The following is a 15,278-nucleotide window of genomic DNA, read 5'->3' as shown; positions in this document are numbered from 1 at the left end:
TTTAGAAAACCACACCTCATTCAGTAAAATGTAGTATTGCTGCCTTAAAAAAAATGTACATTTTAAATACCAGAAATTTGAATATCACTTATAGGGTAAATGATAGTATTGTATCAGTGTTAAATTTCCTGAATGTGATAATGAAATTGTAGGTATAATGTAGGAGAAAGTCCTTGTTCTTAGATAGTAGATGCTTAAGTATGTGGGGATGAAATGTCATGCAACTTACTGGTTCTGCAAAAACAAGCAACACCACCTCCCCCCATATAGAAATAAAGTAAATGTGGCAAAATAAGAAATGGTGATTTTAGGTATTTATTATAACTTTCCTTTAGGTTTTAATTTTTTAAAATAAAGAGTTGGAAAAATCCTTACCTCCATGATCACTAGAGAGGCTGTGATCAAAACGACTGACAATACCAAGTGTTGGTAAGGATATGGGAAACTAGAACCTTCTTAAAATGTAAAATGATAGAACCACTTCTGAAAATGGTTTGGTAGTTGCTCAAAATGCTAAACGTAGAGTTACACAGACTATCCCAACAATTTTACTCCTAGGAATATACCCCAAGAAATGAAAACATATGGCCATAAAGACATATACACGAATGTTCGTAGCAGAATTAATAATTGCCAACTAGAAACAGTTCACATATCCATCACCTGGTGAATACACAGATAAAATGTGATATAGCCATATGATGGGGCACTATACAGCAATAAGAATCAGTTGTACATGGTACAACATAAAAGAACCTCAAACACATTATGCTAAGTGGAAGACACAAAATATTACATTGTATATTCCATTTATATGTAATCTCAGGAAAGGTAAATCTCCTGAGCTTGAAAGCAGATCAGTGTTTAGTTGGGGCCAGGGAGGTGGGAGTTGTGAGTGATTGCCTGTGAGCACAAGGGAACTTTTTGAGGTGATAGACATGTTCTAAAACTAGATTTAGACGGCACAATTGACTGCACAATTCTATAAAAGTTATTGAACTGTGTACATTTGTAGTAGCTGAGTTTTATTACATGTAAAATCTAAAGCTATTAAAAAAAGAGTCTTGGTTTGGCTCGGAGTAAAAAGATTTGAAATGTTGGATGTTTAAGACTTCTCCTTTGTGTGGTCTTCTTAGGTGCTTATGGCGAGACATATCCTGCCATTGAAGATGACATCCTCCCTCTACAGTCCCAGCTGTCCTCTGCAAGGCAGCGCAGGAGGAACAAACAGAAAGGACTGGACTTTGTATGTATGAAATATCTTTTTCTTTTTTCCCTTCTCAGTTTAAGAGAGGTCTGGGTTCTGACCCATGCTAAATTGGTATGGTCCACAAGAGACTCATTTTAGAACCAAAGACACCTCCAGATTTAAAGTGAGGGGGTGGAAAACCATTTATCATGCTAATGGACATCAAAAGACAGCTGGGGTGGCAATTCTTATATCAGACAAATTAGATTTTAAACCAAAGACTGTAATAGGAGATAAGGAAGGACACTATATCATAATTAAGGGGTCTGTCCAACAAGAAGATCTAACAACTGTAAATATTTATACCCCTAACATGGAAGCAGCCAAATATATAAGCCAATTAATAACTAAATCAAAGAAACACATCGATAATAATACAATAATAGTAGGGGACTTTAACAACCCAGGCACTAAAATGGACAGATCCATCTAAGCAGAAGATCAACAAGGAAACAAGGGCTCTGAATGATACATTGGACCACATGGACTTCATAGATATATTCAGAGCATTCCATCCTAAAATAAGAGAATACACATTCTTCTGGAGTCCACATGGAACATTCTCCAAAATAGATCACATACTGGGTCTCAAATCAGGTCTCCACCAGTACCAAAAGATTGGGATCATTTCCTGCATGTTTTTGGACCACAATGCTTTGAAACTAGAACTCAATCACAAGAGGAAAGTCGGAAAGAACTCAAATACATGGAGGCTAGAGAGCATCCTACTAAAGAATGAATGGATCAACCAGGAAATTAAAGAATTTTAAGAATTCATGGAAACCAATGAAAATGAAAACACAACTGGTCAAAATCGTTGGGATGCAGCCAAGGCAGTCCGAAGAGGGAATCATACAGCAACACAAGTCTTTCTCAAGAAACAGGAAAGGTCTCAAATACACAACCTAAACTTACACCTAAGGAGCTGGAGAAAGAACAGCAAATAAAGACAACCCAGCAGGAGAAGAGAATTAATGAAGATTTGAGCAGAAATCAATGAAACAGAAAACAAAAGAACAGTAGGACAGATCAACGAAACTAGGAGGTGGTTCTTTAAAAAAATAATAAGATCGATAAACACCTGGCCAGATTTATCAAAAAGAAAAAAGGGGGGCACCTGGGAGGCTTAGCCGGTGAAGTGTCTGCCTTCAGCTCAGGTCATGATCCCAGGGTCCTGGGATCGAGTCCTGCATCGGGCTCCCTGCTCGGCGGGGAGCCTGCTTCTCCCTCTCCCTCTGCCTGCCTCTCTGCCTATTTGTGCTCTCTATTTCTCAAATAAATAAATAAAGTCTTAAAAAAAAAAAAAAGGACCCAAATAAATAAAATTATCAATGAAAGAGGACAGATCATGACCAACATGAAAGCAGGTATACAAACATAAAATTATAAAACAATTATAAAAACATATTATGAGCAACTATATATCAACAAGTTATGCAATCTGGGAGAAAAGGATGCATTCCTAGAGATGTATAAACTACAAAAACTGAACCAGGAAGAAACAGAAAACCTGAACAGACCCATAACCAGCAAGAAAATTGAAGAAGTAATCAAAATCTCCCAACAAACAAGAGCCCAGGGCCGGATGACTTCACAGGGGAATTCTACTAAACATTTAAAGAAGAATTAATACCTATTCTTCTGAGGCTGTTTCAAAAAATAGAAATGGAAGGAAAACTTCCAAACTCATTTTATGAGGCCAGCATTACCTTGATCCCAAAACTAGACAACCCACCAAAAAGGAGAATTACAGACCAATATCTCTGATGAACATGGATGCCAAAATTCTCACCAAGATACTAGCCAGTAGGATCCAAAGGTACATTAAAAAGATCCTAGCCAATAGGATCCAACGATACATTAAAAGGATTATTCACCCTGACCAAGTGGGATTTACTCCTGAGGTAGTATTTTCCTATCTCCTAGTGTGGTTACATCTGCACATCAATCATTGTGATACACTGCTTTATTAAAAGAAAGGACAAGAACCATATAATCCTCCCAATGAATGCAGAAAAGCATCTGACGGGCACCTGGGTGGCTCAGCCGTTAAGCATTTGCCTTTGGCTCTGGTCGTGATCCCAGGGTCCTGGGATCGAGCCCTGCATTGGGCTCCCTGCTCAGCGGGAAGCCTGCTTCTCCCTCTCCCACTCCCCCTGCTCGTGTTCCCTCTCTTGCCGGGTCTTTCTCTGTCAAATAAATAAAAATAAAATCTTTAAAAAAAAAAAGCATCTGACAAAGTACAGCATCCTTCGTTGATTAAAACTCTTCACAGTGTAGGGACAGAGGGAACACACCTCAATATCATAAAAGCCATATACGAAAAGCCCACAGCAAATGTTCTCAATGGGGAAAAACTGAGAGCTTTTCCCCTAAGGTCGGGAACACGGCAGGGATGCCCACTCTCACCACTGTTGTTCAACATAGTACTAGAAGTCCTAGCCTCAGCAATCAGACAACAAAAAGAAATAAAAGGCATCCGAATCGGCAGAGAAGTAGTCAAACTCTCCACTCTTTGCAGGCGGTATGATACTCTATGTGGAAAACCCAAAAGACTCCACCCCAAAATTGCTAGAACACATACAGGACTTCAGCAAAGTGGCAGGATATAAAACGAATGCACAGAAATCAGTTCCATTCCTATACACTAACAATGAGACAGAAGACAGAGAAATTAAGGAGTTGATCCCATTTACAACTGCACCAAAACCCCTAAGATACCTAGGAATAAAACTAACCCAAGAGGCAAACGATCTGTACTCAAAAAACTATAGAACACTCATGAAAGAAACAGAGGCAGACACAAAGAAATGGAAAAACGTTCCATGCTCATAGGTTGGAAGAACAAATGTTGTTAAAATGGTTATGCTACCTCGAGCAATCTATACTTTCAATGCAATTCCTACCAAAATACCATCAACTTTTTTTCACAGAGCTGGAACAAATAATCCTAAAATTTGTATGGAACCAGAAAAGACCCCAAATAGCCAAAGAAATGTTGGAAAAGAAAACCAAAGCTGGTGGCATCACAATCCTGGACCTCAAGCTCTATTACAAAGCTGTCATCAAGACAGTATGGTACTGGCACAAACACAGACACTAGATCAGTGGAACAGAATAGAGAACCCAGAAATGGACCCTCAACTCTATGGTCACCTAATCTTGGATGAAGCAGGAAAGAATATCCAATGGAAAAAAGACATTTTCTTCAACAAATGGTGTTGGGGAAATTGGACAGCCACATGCAGAAGACTGAAACTGGACCATTTCCTTACACAATACACAAAAGAATAGATTCAAAATGGATGAAAGACCTAAATGTGAGACAGGAACCCATCAAAATCCTAAAGAACACAGGCAGCAACTTCTGTGACCTCGGCTGCGGCAACACCTTGCTAGACACATCTCCAAAGGCAAGGGAGAGAAAGGCGAAAATTAACTATTGGGACTTCAAGATAAAAAGCTTTTGCACAGCAAAGGAAATAGTTGACAAAACCAAAAGACAACCAACAGAATGGAAGGAGATATTTGCAAATGACATATCAAATAAAGGGCTAGTATCCAAATCTATAAAGCACTTATCAGTCTCAACCCAAAGAACAAATAACCTACTCAAGAAATGGGCAGAAGACATGAAGAGAGATTCCTCTAAAGAAGATATCCAAATGGTCAACAGATATATGAAAAAATACTCCATATCACTAGGCATCAGGGAAATCCAAATCAAAACCTCAATGAGGTACCATATCACACTAGTCAGAATGGCTAAAATTAACAAGTCCAGAAACACCAGGTGTTGGTGAGGATGCTAGAAAGGGGAACCCTCCTACACTGTTGGTGGGAATGCAAGCTGGTACAGCCATTCTGGAAAACATTATGAGGTTCCTCAAGAAGTTAAAAATAGAGCTACCCTATGAACCAGCAATTACACTACTGAGTATTTATCTCAAAGATACAAGTGTAGTGATCCAAAGGGGCACCTTCACCCCAATATTCATAGCAGTAACGTCCACAATAGCCAAACTATGGAAAGAGCCCAGATGTCCACTGACAGATGAATGGCTAAAGAAGATGTGGTGTGTATACACACAATGGAATATTATTCAGCCATCAAAAAATGAAATCTTGCCATTTCCAATGATGTGAATGGAACTAGAGGATATCATGGTAAGTGAAATAAGTCATTCAGAGAAAGATAATTGTATGATCTCACTGTTATGTGGAATTTAAGAAACAGAGGATCATAGGGGAAGAGAGGAGAAAAATAAGACCAAACCAGAGAGGGAGACAAACCAAGAGAGACTCTTAATCATAGGAAACAAAGTGCTGAGGGTTGCTGGAGGGGAGAGAGGTGGAGGGACGGGGTAATTGGGTTATGGACATTAAGAAGGGCATGTGATGTAATGAGCATTGGGTATTATGTAAGACTGGTGAATCACGGGCCTGTACCTCTGAAACCAGTAATACACTATATGTTACTTGAATTTAAATTAAAAAAATGTTTAAAAATACATAAATAAAAATAATATAAATTGACATGGTCCAGTAAAGAGCACTTGTTCTGGAAAGAGGTGACTGTAGGTGTAAATGTAGGCTCTACCACCTGACCTAGCTCCCTAAGTGTGGGCAGGTCATTGAACTCTGGTACCTTGGCTTCTTTGAGGTAGTATTTCCCTATCTCCTAGTGTGGTTATAAGCCTAGTAGTTACCTGGCACAGAATGTTCAGCAATGTTTGTTCCACACCCTAATCTTCCTCCTTCCCGGTTGCAGAATATTTGGATTTCAGAGAAGGTACAAGAAGCAACTGAAAACATTTATTGCAAAGTCTGCTTGGACACCTACCTAAGCCTACTATATAGGCATCTTCTAGTATTTTGGTGGGATAACCTGTCCAAGTCACATTCCACAGGAAGGCTGATATTCAACCCATATTCTTTTCATAGAATGTGTGTAAATGTTTTTATAGTATAACTAGTAAAAAGCCCTTGTGACATTGTTGAGATATGTACTTTGTTGAGTAGACAACTTTGGGCAAATTCTTAAACTGTGTGTGTTTTCTTATATACCTGACATGGAGATAGTTAATATATATGAGCCATTAGCGCTAAGTCCACAAAGGACAGATGCTGTTATTAGCATTATTACATGTATAACTTTACCAGGTGGCAGTAACTTGTTTCCCCGGCAACCACCAGTCTACTTTCTGTCTCTGTGTAGTTGCCTTTTTTGGATACAGAGACATGAGATGCGGTCAAGTTTAGCATGTCAGTACTTGCCTCCTTTTTATTGCTGAGTAACTCCTTTGAATGGGTATTCTACATTTTGTTTATCTATTCAACACTTGATGGACATTTGGATTGTTTCTACTTTTGTGTACAAGTTTACTGATGATTTTCATTTTTCTTGCATATACACCTAGGAATAGAATGGTTGTGTTACAGAGTAACTATGGTTGACATTTTGAGGAACTGCCAGACTGGTTTCCAAAGTGGCTACACCATTTTATACTGCCACCAGCAATAGATGAAGGTTCCAGTTTCTACATCATGGCAACACTTGTTACTCTTTTATTATAGTTATTATAGTCATTCTAGGGAGTGTGAAGTAGTGCCTCCTTGTGGGTGTGATTTGCATTTCTGTAATGATGTTCAGTATCTTTGAAGATAACGTCTATGCAAATCTTTTGCCCATTTTCTAATCAGTTTGTCTATTGTTGATTTGTAAGTTATGTATTTGAGACACAAGTCCCTTATTGTATGATTTTTATAGTTCCTCTCATTTTGTGTGTTGTCTTTTTTACTTTCTTGATGGGGTCCAACTTAACCAATCTTCTCTTTTATTGCTTGTGCTTCTGGTGTCTTATCAAGAAACCATTACCTAACCCAGCATCATGAAAATTACTTGTTTTCTTCTAAGGGTTTTTATAGTTTTGCTCTCAAATTTAGGTCAATGATCCACTCTAATTTTTGCACTTGATGTGAGGTGTAGGGGTCCAAATTCATTCTTCTGCATGTGGACAATCCAGGTTGTTCCAGTAACATTTATTGAAAAGGCTCTTCTTTCCCCTAGTGAATTTTTTTGGCGCTTTTGTCCATAAATTAAGGGTTTATTCCTGGACTCTCTGTTCCATTGTCTTATGCCATTACCACCCTGTCTTGATTACTGTAGCTTAATTGATTCTTAGGCCCTGTTGTTTCACTTTTTATCTTTTGCATCCTGTTAATTCCCCACCTTCACCCAGCCTGGCAGTATTTAAATATTATTACAAATGCTGCATCTTCATCTGAGCCTGCATGAATAAACACCAGGAGTTAGAATATAAATGCTACAGATTTCCATTTCTTTTATTCCTCACACTATACATTTATCAGGGGCAAGAATATTTTTAGGTTCACTGATTTATGTTACTGATTGTTTCTAAAATTCTCTTTTCTAATTATAGGATAACAGTCATCCTAACATGCCACCAGATGGTCTCTCTCTAAAATCTGTGTCCAGTATAAATATTGATCAGCTTAGAATGAAAAATGAAGAACGGATGCAAAGACTGAATGAACTTCAGAATAAACTGATTAATACAGGTAAATGGCCAGTCTTATGGACTATTATCTTTAAGAACTCAAACCTGTTTACAGGGAAGTTTTCACTGTTGGCTGGGGGCAGGGATGGGTGGGTTGGAGAGATGGAATGAATTTTGAAATCCCTTTTGAGTTTAAGGCCTAGAACCATAGACACTATCCAGGAAAACTTGGGACTCAGGATCAACTTTGCATCAGATTCTACCAGAGACGGTATGCTTTTTTGAGTGGATTCTTTTTTTTTTTTTTTTTAATATTTTATTTATTTGTCGAGAGAGGGAACACAAGCAGGGGGAGAGGGAGAGGGAGAAGCAGGCTCTCCACTGAGCAGGGAGCCCGATGCGGGGCTCGATCCCAGGACCCTGAAATCAGGACCCGAGCCGAAGGCAGACGCTTAACCGACTGACCCACCCAGGCATCCCTTCAGTGGATTCTAAATAGATGAAACTTTTATTAAATATATCCAGGCTTTCTTTGCTTTGAGCAGGGAAAATGCTGGCTAGTATCAGCATCTCACTCCCCTTACTGAAGTGAGAAATTAACTTGACAACTTTTGGTTCTTTAGGTAACACACCTATTATAAATTTATAGTACTACAAGGAACTTTGTTTTTGCGTGGCTTTCAATGCCATAGACAAAGCAAGTAGCCTCAGGTTAATGTTTCTTTTTAGAAGTCAGTGGGGCACCTGGGTGGCTCAGTCGTTAAGTGTCTGCCTTCGGCTCAGGTCATGATCCCAGGGTCCTGGGATCGAGCCCCACATCGGGCTCCCTGCTCAGCGGGAAGCCTGCTTCTCCCTTTCCCTCTCCTGCTCCCCCTGCTTGTGTTCCCTCTCTTGTTCTTGCTGTCAAAAAATAAAATCTTAAAAAGAAAAAAAAAAAAGCCAGGGTTTAGTGTTATTACGGTTTCACTGTCTTTCCTTGCTTGGGAGACCAGCAGGTTGAAGGGTGCTCAGCAAGCACAGGCAGACAGGATGGTTCCTTAGGCAGCTAGTGAGCCCCTCAATACTAGTTTTGGCGAACAGTAGAGTGGTCTTTTGGGACAGTACCCTTTAGTCTGTTAAGCTACATACAATAATTTTCTAATAGCAATTATCTTTATTAATTTAAAACTATACTACAATCTCTAGCAGTCAAGGTATTGGTGGCAATTCCCTATCAAATACGAGCACATACGGTAATTGATGGAGCAGTACTTTTCATCATATACTGAAAAAATGTGGACCAGTGGGAAAACAGTTCTTTAAATCTGCACTGAGGATTATCTATTCCTCAATTTCTTTTAGAGCCAGTAAGGGTAATTAATATTTAACAGGGCTATATTTAAATTGAGAAAGAGCATTTGAAGAATCTCTTACGGGTTTTCAACTTCTAAACTTTTTAACATTGTCCTTTCAAACAGGAGCTTTCTGGTACGATGTGGATTGATTGCTTATTAAATTGACTGCACATATCCCTTTGCTGGGCTAATCCTTCACAGACTGGGAGATGTAATTAAAAAAAATAATGACATCACAGGGTAGGAAGACAGATTTTCCTGTTATATCTAATAAGTAAAATACAGAGATAGAAGTTGAGTACATTCAATTAAAGGATGAAACTTAAGGACCTACTTTTTAATGGAGTAGACACCAAACTCTTAATATTAGGTGCAAGAATGGAAGTAATTTCATCTCCTTAGAGCATTGCTAACAGGTTTGGGGTATTTCTAAAACTTTGCTGAATTTAAAAGTTTTTTAAGATTGCGTACACTTCTATAGTCAACTTAATGTTTGGCCCCCTCTCCTTGCCCACTTTGGAATCCATGTGGGTGATGGTACCATGGAGTCACCTATTCCCTTGACCATTTTCTTCCTACCTCTAAATGAGGGGCCTGGACAAAACGAGAACATAATACTATGGCGAAATGCAGTGCTGAAATGGGTTGAATTACAGGAAGGAGATCTGTGTTCATTTCACCTCCTTGCCACCAGTGTTACCTGAGTCCTGTTCCTCTTGCCTCCTGTAGACGATGAGAGTTCACTGCTTGACCCTGATGACATGAAGCACGTGGGGGACGATGGATCAAACTCTGTAGCAACTGAGCCCTGGCTCCGCCCAGGCACCTCAGAAACGCTGCAACAGTTCATGGCTGAGCAGTTGAACCAGGAGCAGCAGCAGGTTCCTGGAAAACCAGGCACTTACAACTGGCAGGGCCTGTCTACTGCCCACGGTTAAATAAATCTGCATTGGACCCAGCAGTGCCTTTTAAGGTGAAAGGAATGTCAAATCGGAACCTTTAATAAGTGTGCTACTGTTGGCCCCTACCTGAAGTTACTTACACAAGTTTCATCTGTATATAAGGTGTATTTTTTCCCATGTATAATGATGTATATATTATGTACATAAATAAAAGGCAATGATTACATAATGTAGGATTACCTAGAATTATTTTTGCACAATTTTGCCATAAATTGGGGCGGTAATGAACTCTTGGAATCAATTACCATATGTGCATTATTTTAAATTCTGCTTGTCAGTAAGATAAGGTGAATAAAACAAGTGTCTTATCAGTACTGTAAAACCTGAATACGCTTTTTGTATGTACATTTGCCAGTTATTGCTATTCAAAATAATTCATTTAATAAATACATTGGTTGTAGCTGTATTTCAGTTGCTAGGTAATGACTCAAATGTGCTAGTTATTTCCATGTCATTTATAGCTGCTCATTCAGTATAAATGATGGGGGAATGCCATAAACTAAATATCACATCTTTTTGCCTCTATGTTTATGCAAATGAAGGCATTACATTTACTAATCTATATGACTGAATACTTGATAGAAATAAATTATTTTTTATTACCAATGTCAATTTCTTATTTTAACTGGAATTGAGGTTTCTAGACGAGGTGTTTTAGAAGTTGAAGACAGGACCATCAGGGGCCAAGGACAGAGACTGGAATCCTTGCTGCGTCACCATGGACCCTTGGATCAGTGAGTCAGTCTTCCTAATCACTCCTTAATCACATTTAAAAATTAAAAGATTAATTCAAATTCTGGGAAATAATTCTTTGGTCTTTTTAGCATTATGATGGCTGAGAACACCCCCAGGTACTACTTCCTGCACATTTCCACTGATGGAACTAATGACGGACAGGATAGACAAGTTTACTGGAAGTGTGAAATTTCTCCATTTTGAATTTTAGCTATACATTTTATACTCAATTTTGTAACCTAACCGTTGTTTATTTTACTGTGAAGCTTTTTCCTGTTATATCTTCATCTGAAACACCCATCAGATAGACTGGAAGGTCATAGTGGTTTCCATTTACCAAGGTGGGTGACTCCCAGCTCTAGCATCCAGCTGGGCTTGCACAGGGCTGTCCTGGGGGTAGTAAATACGGTACACCTATAAATGCATTGTTCAATAACTCGTCTAAGAGCGGTATGAGAGCGAACACTGAACACTTCTATTTTTAAACACAATCATTATCTTGACACGTTCCATTTTTTGTTCAATGCCATCATACCATACAACTTGAACTGACTCCTAGGACACACAATGCCCCGACAAACTGCCCCAAAAGGGACTTCAGCTCTTTCTCTCAGCATTCACACAGTATAGCCTTATTTTGGGTTATTAACACACAAAATTTTAATTATGAATACCCTATGGCTGAGAAAGCACGATCCTAATGCCAAAAGAGGAACACTGTAGTTCTGGCCAAGAATATTCCTAAATTGTTTGGCTTTTAACAAAGAAAGGATCAATGAAACATGGGGCTGTAGATTACACAGGTTTTGATTGCACTGATGAAATAATCCAAAAACTTTATTGACCTATAACCTGATTAGAATATGCCAGATGAGAATCAGTATTGTACAGAAAGTTGTACAGAATTTTTTACATAGAAAACTTTACATCTGTACCATATACATTTTATCCATCTGAAAAAATTTTCTACATCCACTGTTTGTTAATACGGAATGCTTGACAATCTTGTCTTTTTTTTTTTAAACCATCAGAGCACAATTCACAGTATGAATACATTTCCAGTAAATCTAACTCCCCCAACCATGCCAGATTTATTTTAACATATTCAACATTAAATTCTGTACACAGAGTAAAATCTACATCAAGCCCCGCCACCCAAAAGAAAAAGAAAGTGACAGCAACCTAGATTCATTCTGCAGTGATTCAAGTTTCGGTCCATGAAGGATCAACTCTATTTTAATGGCTCATCTTTAGAAGCCCTAAGAGAAGTATATTACAGGTAGTTAGGTCAGTAGGAGTATTTTCTACCTTTTTTGTTGTTGTTGACCATGACAAGTATCAGCCACAACAGCTTTCTGGGCATGTTAAACCCTCAAAATTACCACCCCCCCCCCACCAAAAAGGGCAAAACCAAAACCCCCACAAAATAAAAAAGACAAAAAGTTGAACCCAAATGTTTAGTGCATTTGACAAAATATTATAGGTATTTAGCAAATGAATAAGAAAATAAAGAAATTAAAATAAAACAGTGCAGGAAGAACTATATAATGTTTAAGATTTTTATATTACAGACCTGCATCTCTGTACATTTTTCACAGAAGGATGATTACCAGTATCTCAGATAGCCTGAGTGTGCAAAAATCTTCAGAATAAGAATACCATAGTTGCTAAATATCTTTTACCATGAACAATAATTTCTTCTCCCCCCCACCCCCCAATTATAAACATTTTATCCTTCAAAATACAGCTCTCCTGAGTTGTACTTCTTGCAGAAGTTCAAATCTTTACATCTATAGTTCTTTGGGTAAAGTTTTACTTCCACACCTGCCGAAAATTGTGGGGCTTTCCCTGCCAAGGACAGGGAAGGACACATGAACACAAGCTGACACTGTGGAAACAGGCTTTCTGCTCAACATGAGCCCAACGTGACAAAGAGAATCCACCAGATTACTAAATAGGGACTGGAGCGTTGCGCAAGTTTGAGTTACAGTTCTAAGCATCTTTACCAGTAACCCTCAGACACCGCAATTCAGAGAAACCATTTCTCAGGTAGGAAACCTCAGCTCCAAGGTCCTTTTAAAGAGCGGAGGGATGTAAACGCAAACAGAAAAATACCAAGTTGCCATCATTGCTTGTTTATTCCAAGTTCCTGCTCAGGTGGTTGTGATATCTGAAAAACTACTCCAATTCGCAGAAAAAATCTTCTAAGAACGGCACGAAGTTCAGGAATCAAGTCAAATTGCATAATTTCACATAAGAGAGGGTAGTAGAATGATGCATGAGCTTTAAACTGGGGGGGGGGGAGGGGGGAGGAAATAAATTTCTCCATTAGTAGTGCTTGCATTCCAAACCACAGCAGCTCAAATGCCTTTAGAGTCAAACCACTCTGGGGCCTGCACTGATCAGTGAAGACAGAGGAAAGGCATCTGCGTGAAGCAGGGACTATACTGATTATGGAACTGAAAGAGAAGTATCAAAAGACTCAATACAAACATTATTCACTTATCTATCCTTATTTTGATTCCCATTACATTTCCTTGACAAACTTATGACAAACTTTTAGTATTTATCATTGTTTTCCCTGGATAATAAGCAAAAGAAGACAAGCAGGAACCACAGTTGAGTTTTTATAAGCTATGGGTTATTGAAACAATCTTATTTGTTAAAGAAAATTTTAATTTTTATGGAAAATTCTACCTAATAGTAGTGCAATACAAAATTGCAGTCTCCAAGCAAAGATCAGACTTTCCACATTTACAGTTCAACTGATGTACTGTGGTTGTCTTTGTTGGAGTTCCTCAATCTCTGAATATCTTTCTCTGCTGTTCTCCACACCCCATGAGGGACTAGGTAGCAGTGTGACCGATGGTGGCATGAAAGCCCACGGTGGAACCAGAGAGACTGGGGTTTGGAGTCCTTCCTGGCCACATGGCTGCTGATGTCTTAGGTCACTTCTCCAAGCTTTATCCAGCCCAGAGGGAAATGCATGTGGACTAGAGCACATGACTTGGGACAAACATCTGTAGGGCACCAAGTGCCACCACACAGCCTCTCTGGGGCCCTGTACACCACCGTGACCCCAATCTCAGGCTACCTCACTAAACATTTTTAAACCAGGGATCATGGCAACCCGTTTCCAAGTATATGAGCTTTAAGTTGCTGTATTTTTTAAAGAGGGAAATGCATATTTTTGAAAATCTGCACTATGTATTTATATTTAGTTACATATTTTTTTTAAAGATTTATTTATTTGAGAGAGCGAGAAAGAGAGAGAGAGTACATGAGAGGGGGGAGGGTTAGAGGGAGAAGCAGGCTCCTCGCTGAGCAGGGAGCCCGATGCGGGACTCGATCCAGGGACTCCAGGATCATGACCTGAGCCGAAGGCAATCGCTTAACCAACTGAGCCACCCAGGTGCCTCTTAGTTACATATTTTTAATTTATCGTCATTTCTACTGGTTTCAAATTCTTAAATGAGTTTATGGCCTATTCACTAAGGCCTCTGTGTTACATGGAACCAATAAATATGCCAAAGGAATGGCTAAAGCCTGGAGCACAGGCCTGGTACCCCAGTAGGTGCAGAGTCCAGGGCCAGAGGTTGGGCAGGGTGACAGTTTTCAAAATGGAGGACAGACTTTAGGGGTCAGGACGGGAATTGCAAAGTGTGGGGGACCCAGCAGCTTGGTCAGAGTGTTCCAAAGGGACACTGATTCCTTCTTTACTGACTCCCCTACAAAATCACTGCTTAGAGAAACAAGCAGGGTGAGGAGGGACAACACTGAGGGCCCATGAGGAGACGGGCCACCGTGGTCCAGCACAAAGTGGCCCCACAGCCCGGGCTTTGCTAGATCTACCTCCGAGCCACAGGTCTGCAAGCTGGTGCCCCTGCCTCCCGCTTGAGCCTGATGCTGGTCAGGCTAGAAATGCCGGGCTGGAGAAGACCTCTCATACTTACCCTACTGTCGCTTATCTTTAGAACTTTAGTTAGAAACAAAAGCAGTAAGTTAGTCCAGGCTTCCCGGTGACTCTCTGACGTCAGAGTAAGGAAGTAACTTAGGGCTTCGCTGCAGACACTGTAACAGAAAGAGCTCACTTTGACACGTGCTGCATACCTGCTGCTAGGGCGTTCACAGAGAAAACAGCTGGGACGAGGCGGGGAGGGACTATTAACTATCAGGAACTGGTCAGAGTCTGTCTGCTAACACTAACTAGAGTATCAACATAAACGTGTCCTTTTCAAATTAGGAAGAAAACCAGACGTTAAAAGAAGCCAGTGCAATGTATCCGGAAACGCATTTTCTAAAAGGTCCCCCGAATTTCAGAGCCCCTGTGCGGCAGCACACGTACAAGCCTGGCATCAAGAAATCGGGGCTGAAATCGGGCGGGTCTTCACTCACTGTGAAGGTGTAGACACTTCTGGGTCTTAAAAGTCTCATCAGTGAAGTGGGAAAAACAGGGACTAAATCATCTCTTGAAGTT

General features: G+C 39.7%; 2 protein-coding genes across 9 annotated transcripts in view; one reads left to right on the top strand and one right to left on the bottom strand.

The window, feature by feature from the left end:
- The window catches only part of CSPP1 (centrosome and spindle pole associated protein 1), a 166,693-nt gene extending 156,458 nt beyond the window's left edge, over positions 1-10,235 (top strand). For all 4 annotated transcript variants that reach the window (XM_028113319.2, XM_028113310.2, XM_028113297.2 and 1 more), the window contains 3 exons: positions 1,137-1,246; positions 7,693-7,831; positions 9,834-10,235. In XM_028113319.2, the coding sequence (XP_027969120.1) occupies positions 1,137-1,246; positions 7,693-7,831; positions 9,834-10,042 (458 nt within the window). In that variant the 3' untranslated portion in view covers positions 10,043-10,235. The remainder of the gene's footprint in view (positions 1-1,136; positions 1,247-7,692; positions 7,832-9,833) is intronic.
- A 1,385-nt stretch (positions 10,236-11,620) lies between these two features.
- The window catches only part of ARFGEF1 (ARF guanine nucleotide exchange factor 1), a 148,008-nt gene continuing 144,350 nt past the window's right edge, over positions 11,621-15,278 (bottom strand). For all 5 annotated transcript variants that reach the window (XM_028113260.2, XM_088022806.1, XM_028113276.2 and 2 more), the window contains exons 38-39: positions 14,755-14,872; positions 11,621-13,091 (exon numbers count right to left, since the gene is read on the bottom strand). In XM_028113260.2, the coding sequence (XP_027969061.1) occupies positions 12,927-13,091; positions 14,755-14,872 (283 nt within the window). In that variant the 3' untranslated portion in view covers positions 11,621-12,926. The remainder of the gene's footprint in view (positions 13,092-14,754; positions 14,873-15,278) is intronic.

Source organism: Eumetopias jubatus, unplaced genomic scaffold (assembly GCF_037043125.1).
Source record: "Eumetopias jubatus isolate StellerSeaLion01/CBP00866 unplaced genomic scaffold, mEumJub1_p1.0 scaffold_4, whole genome shotgun sequence".
In the NCBI taxonomy this organism is placed as follows: domain Eukaryota; kingdom Metazoa; phylum Chordata; class Mammalia; order Carnivora; family Otariidae; genus Eumetopias; species Eumetopias jubatus.
This window is presented reverse-complemented; position numbering and strand designations above follow the sequence as displayed.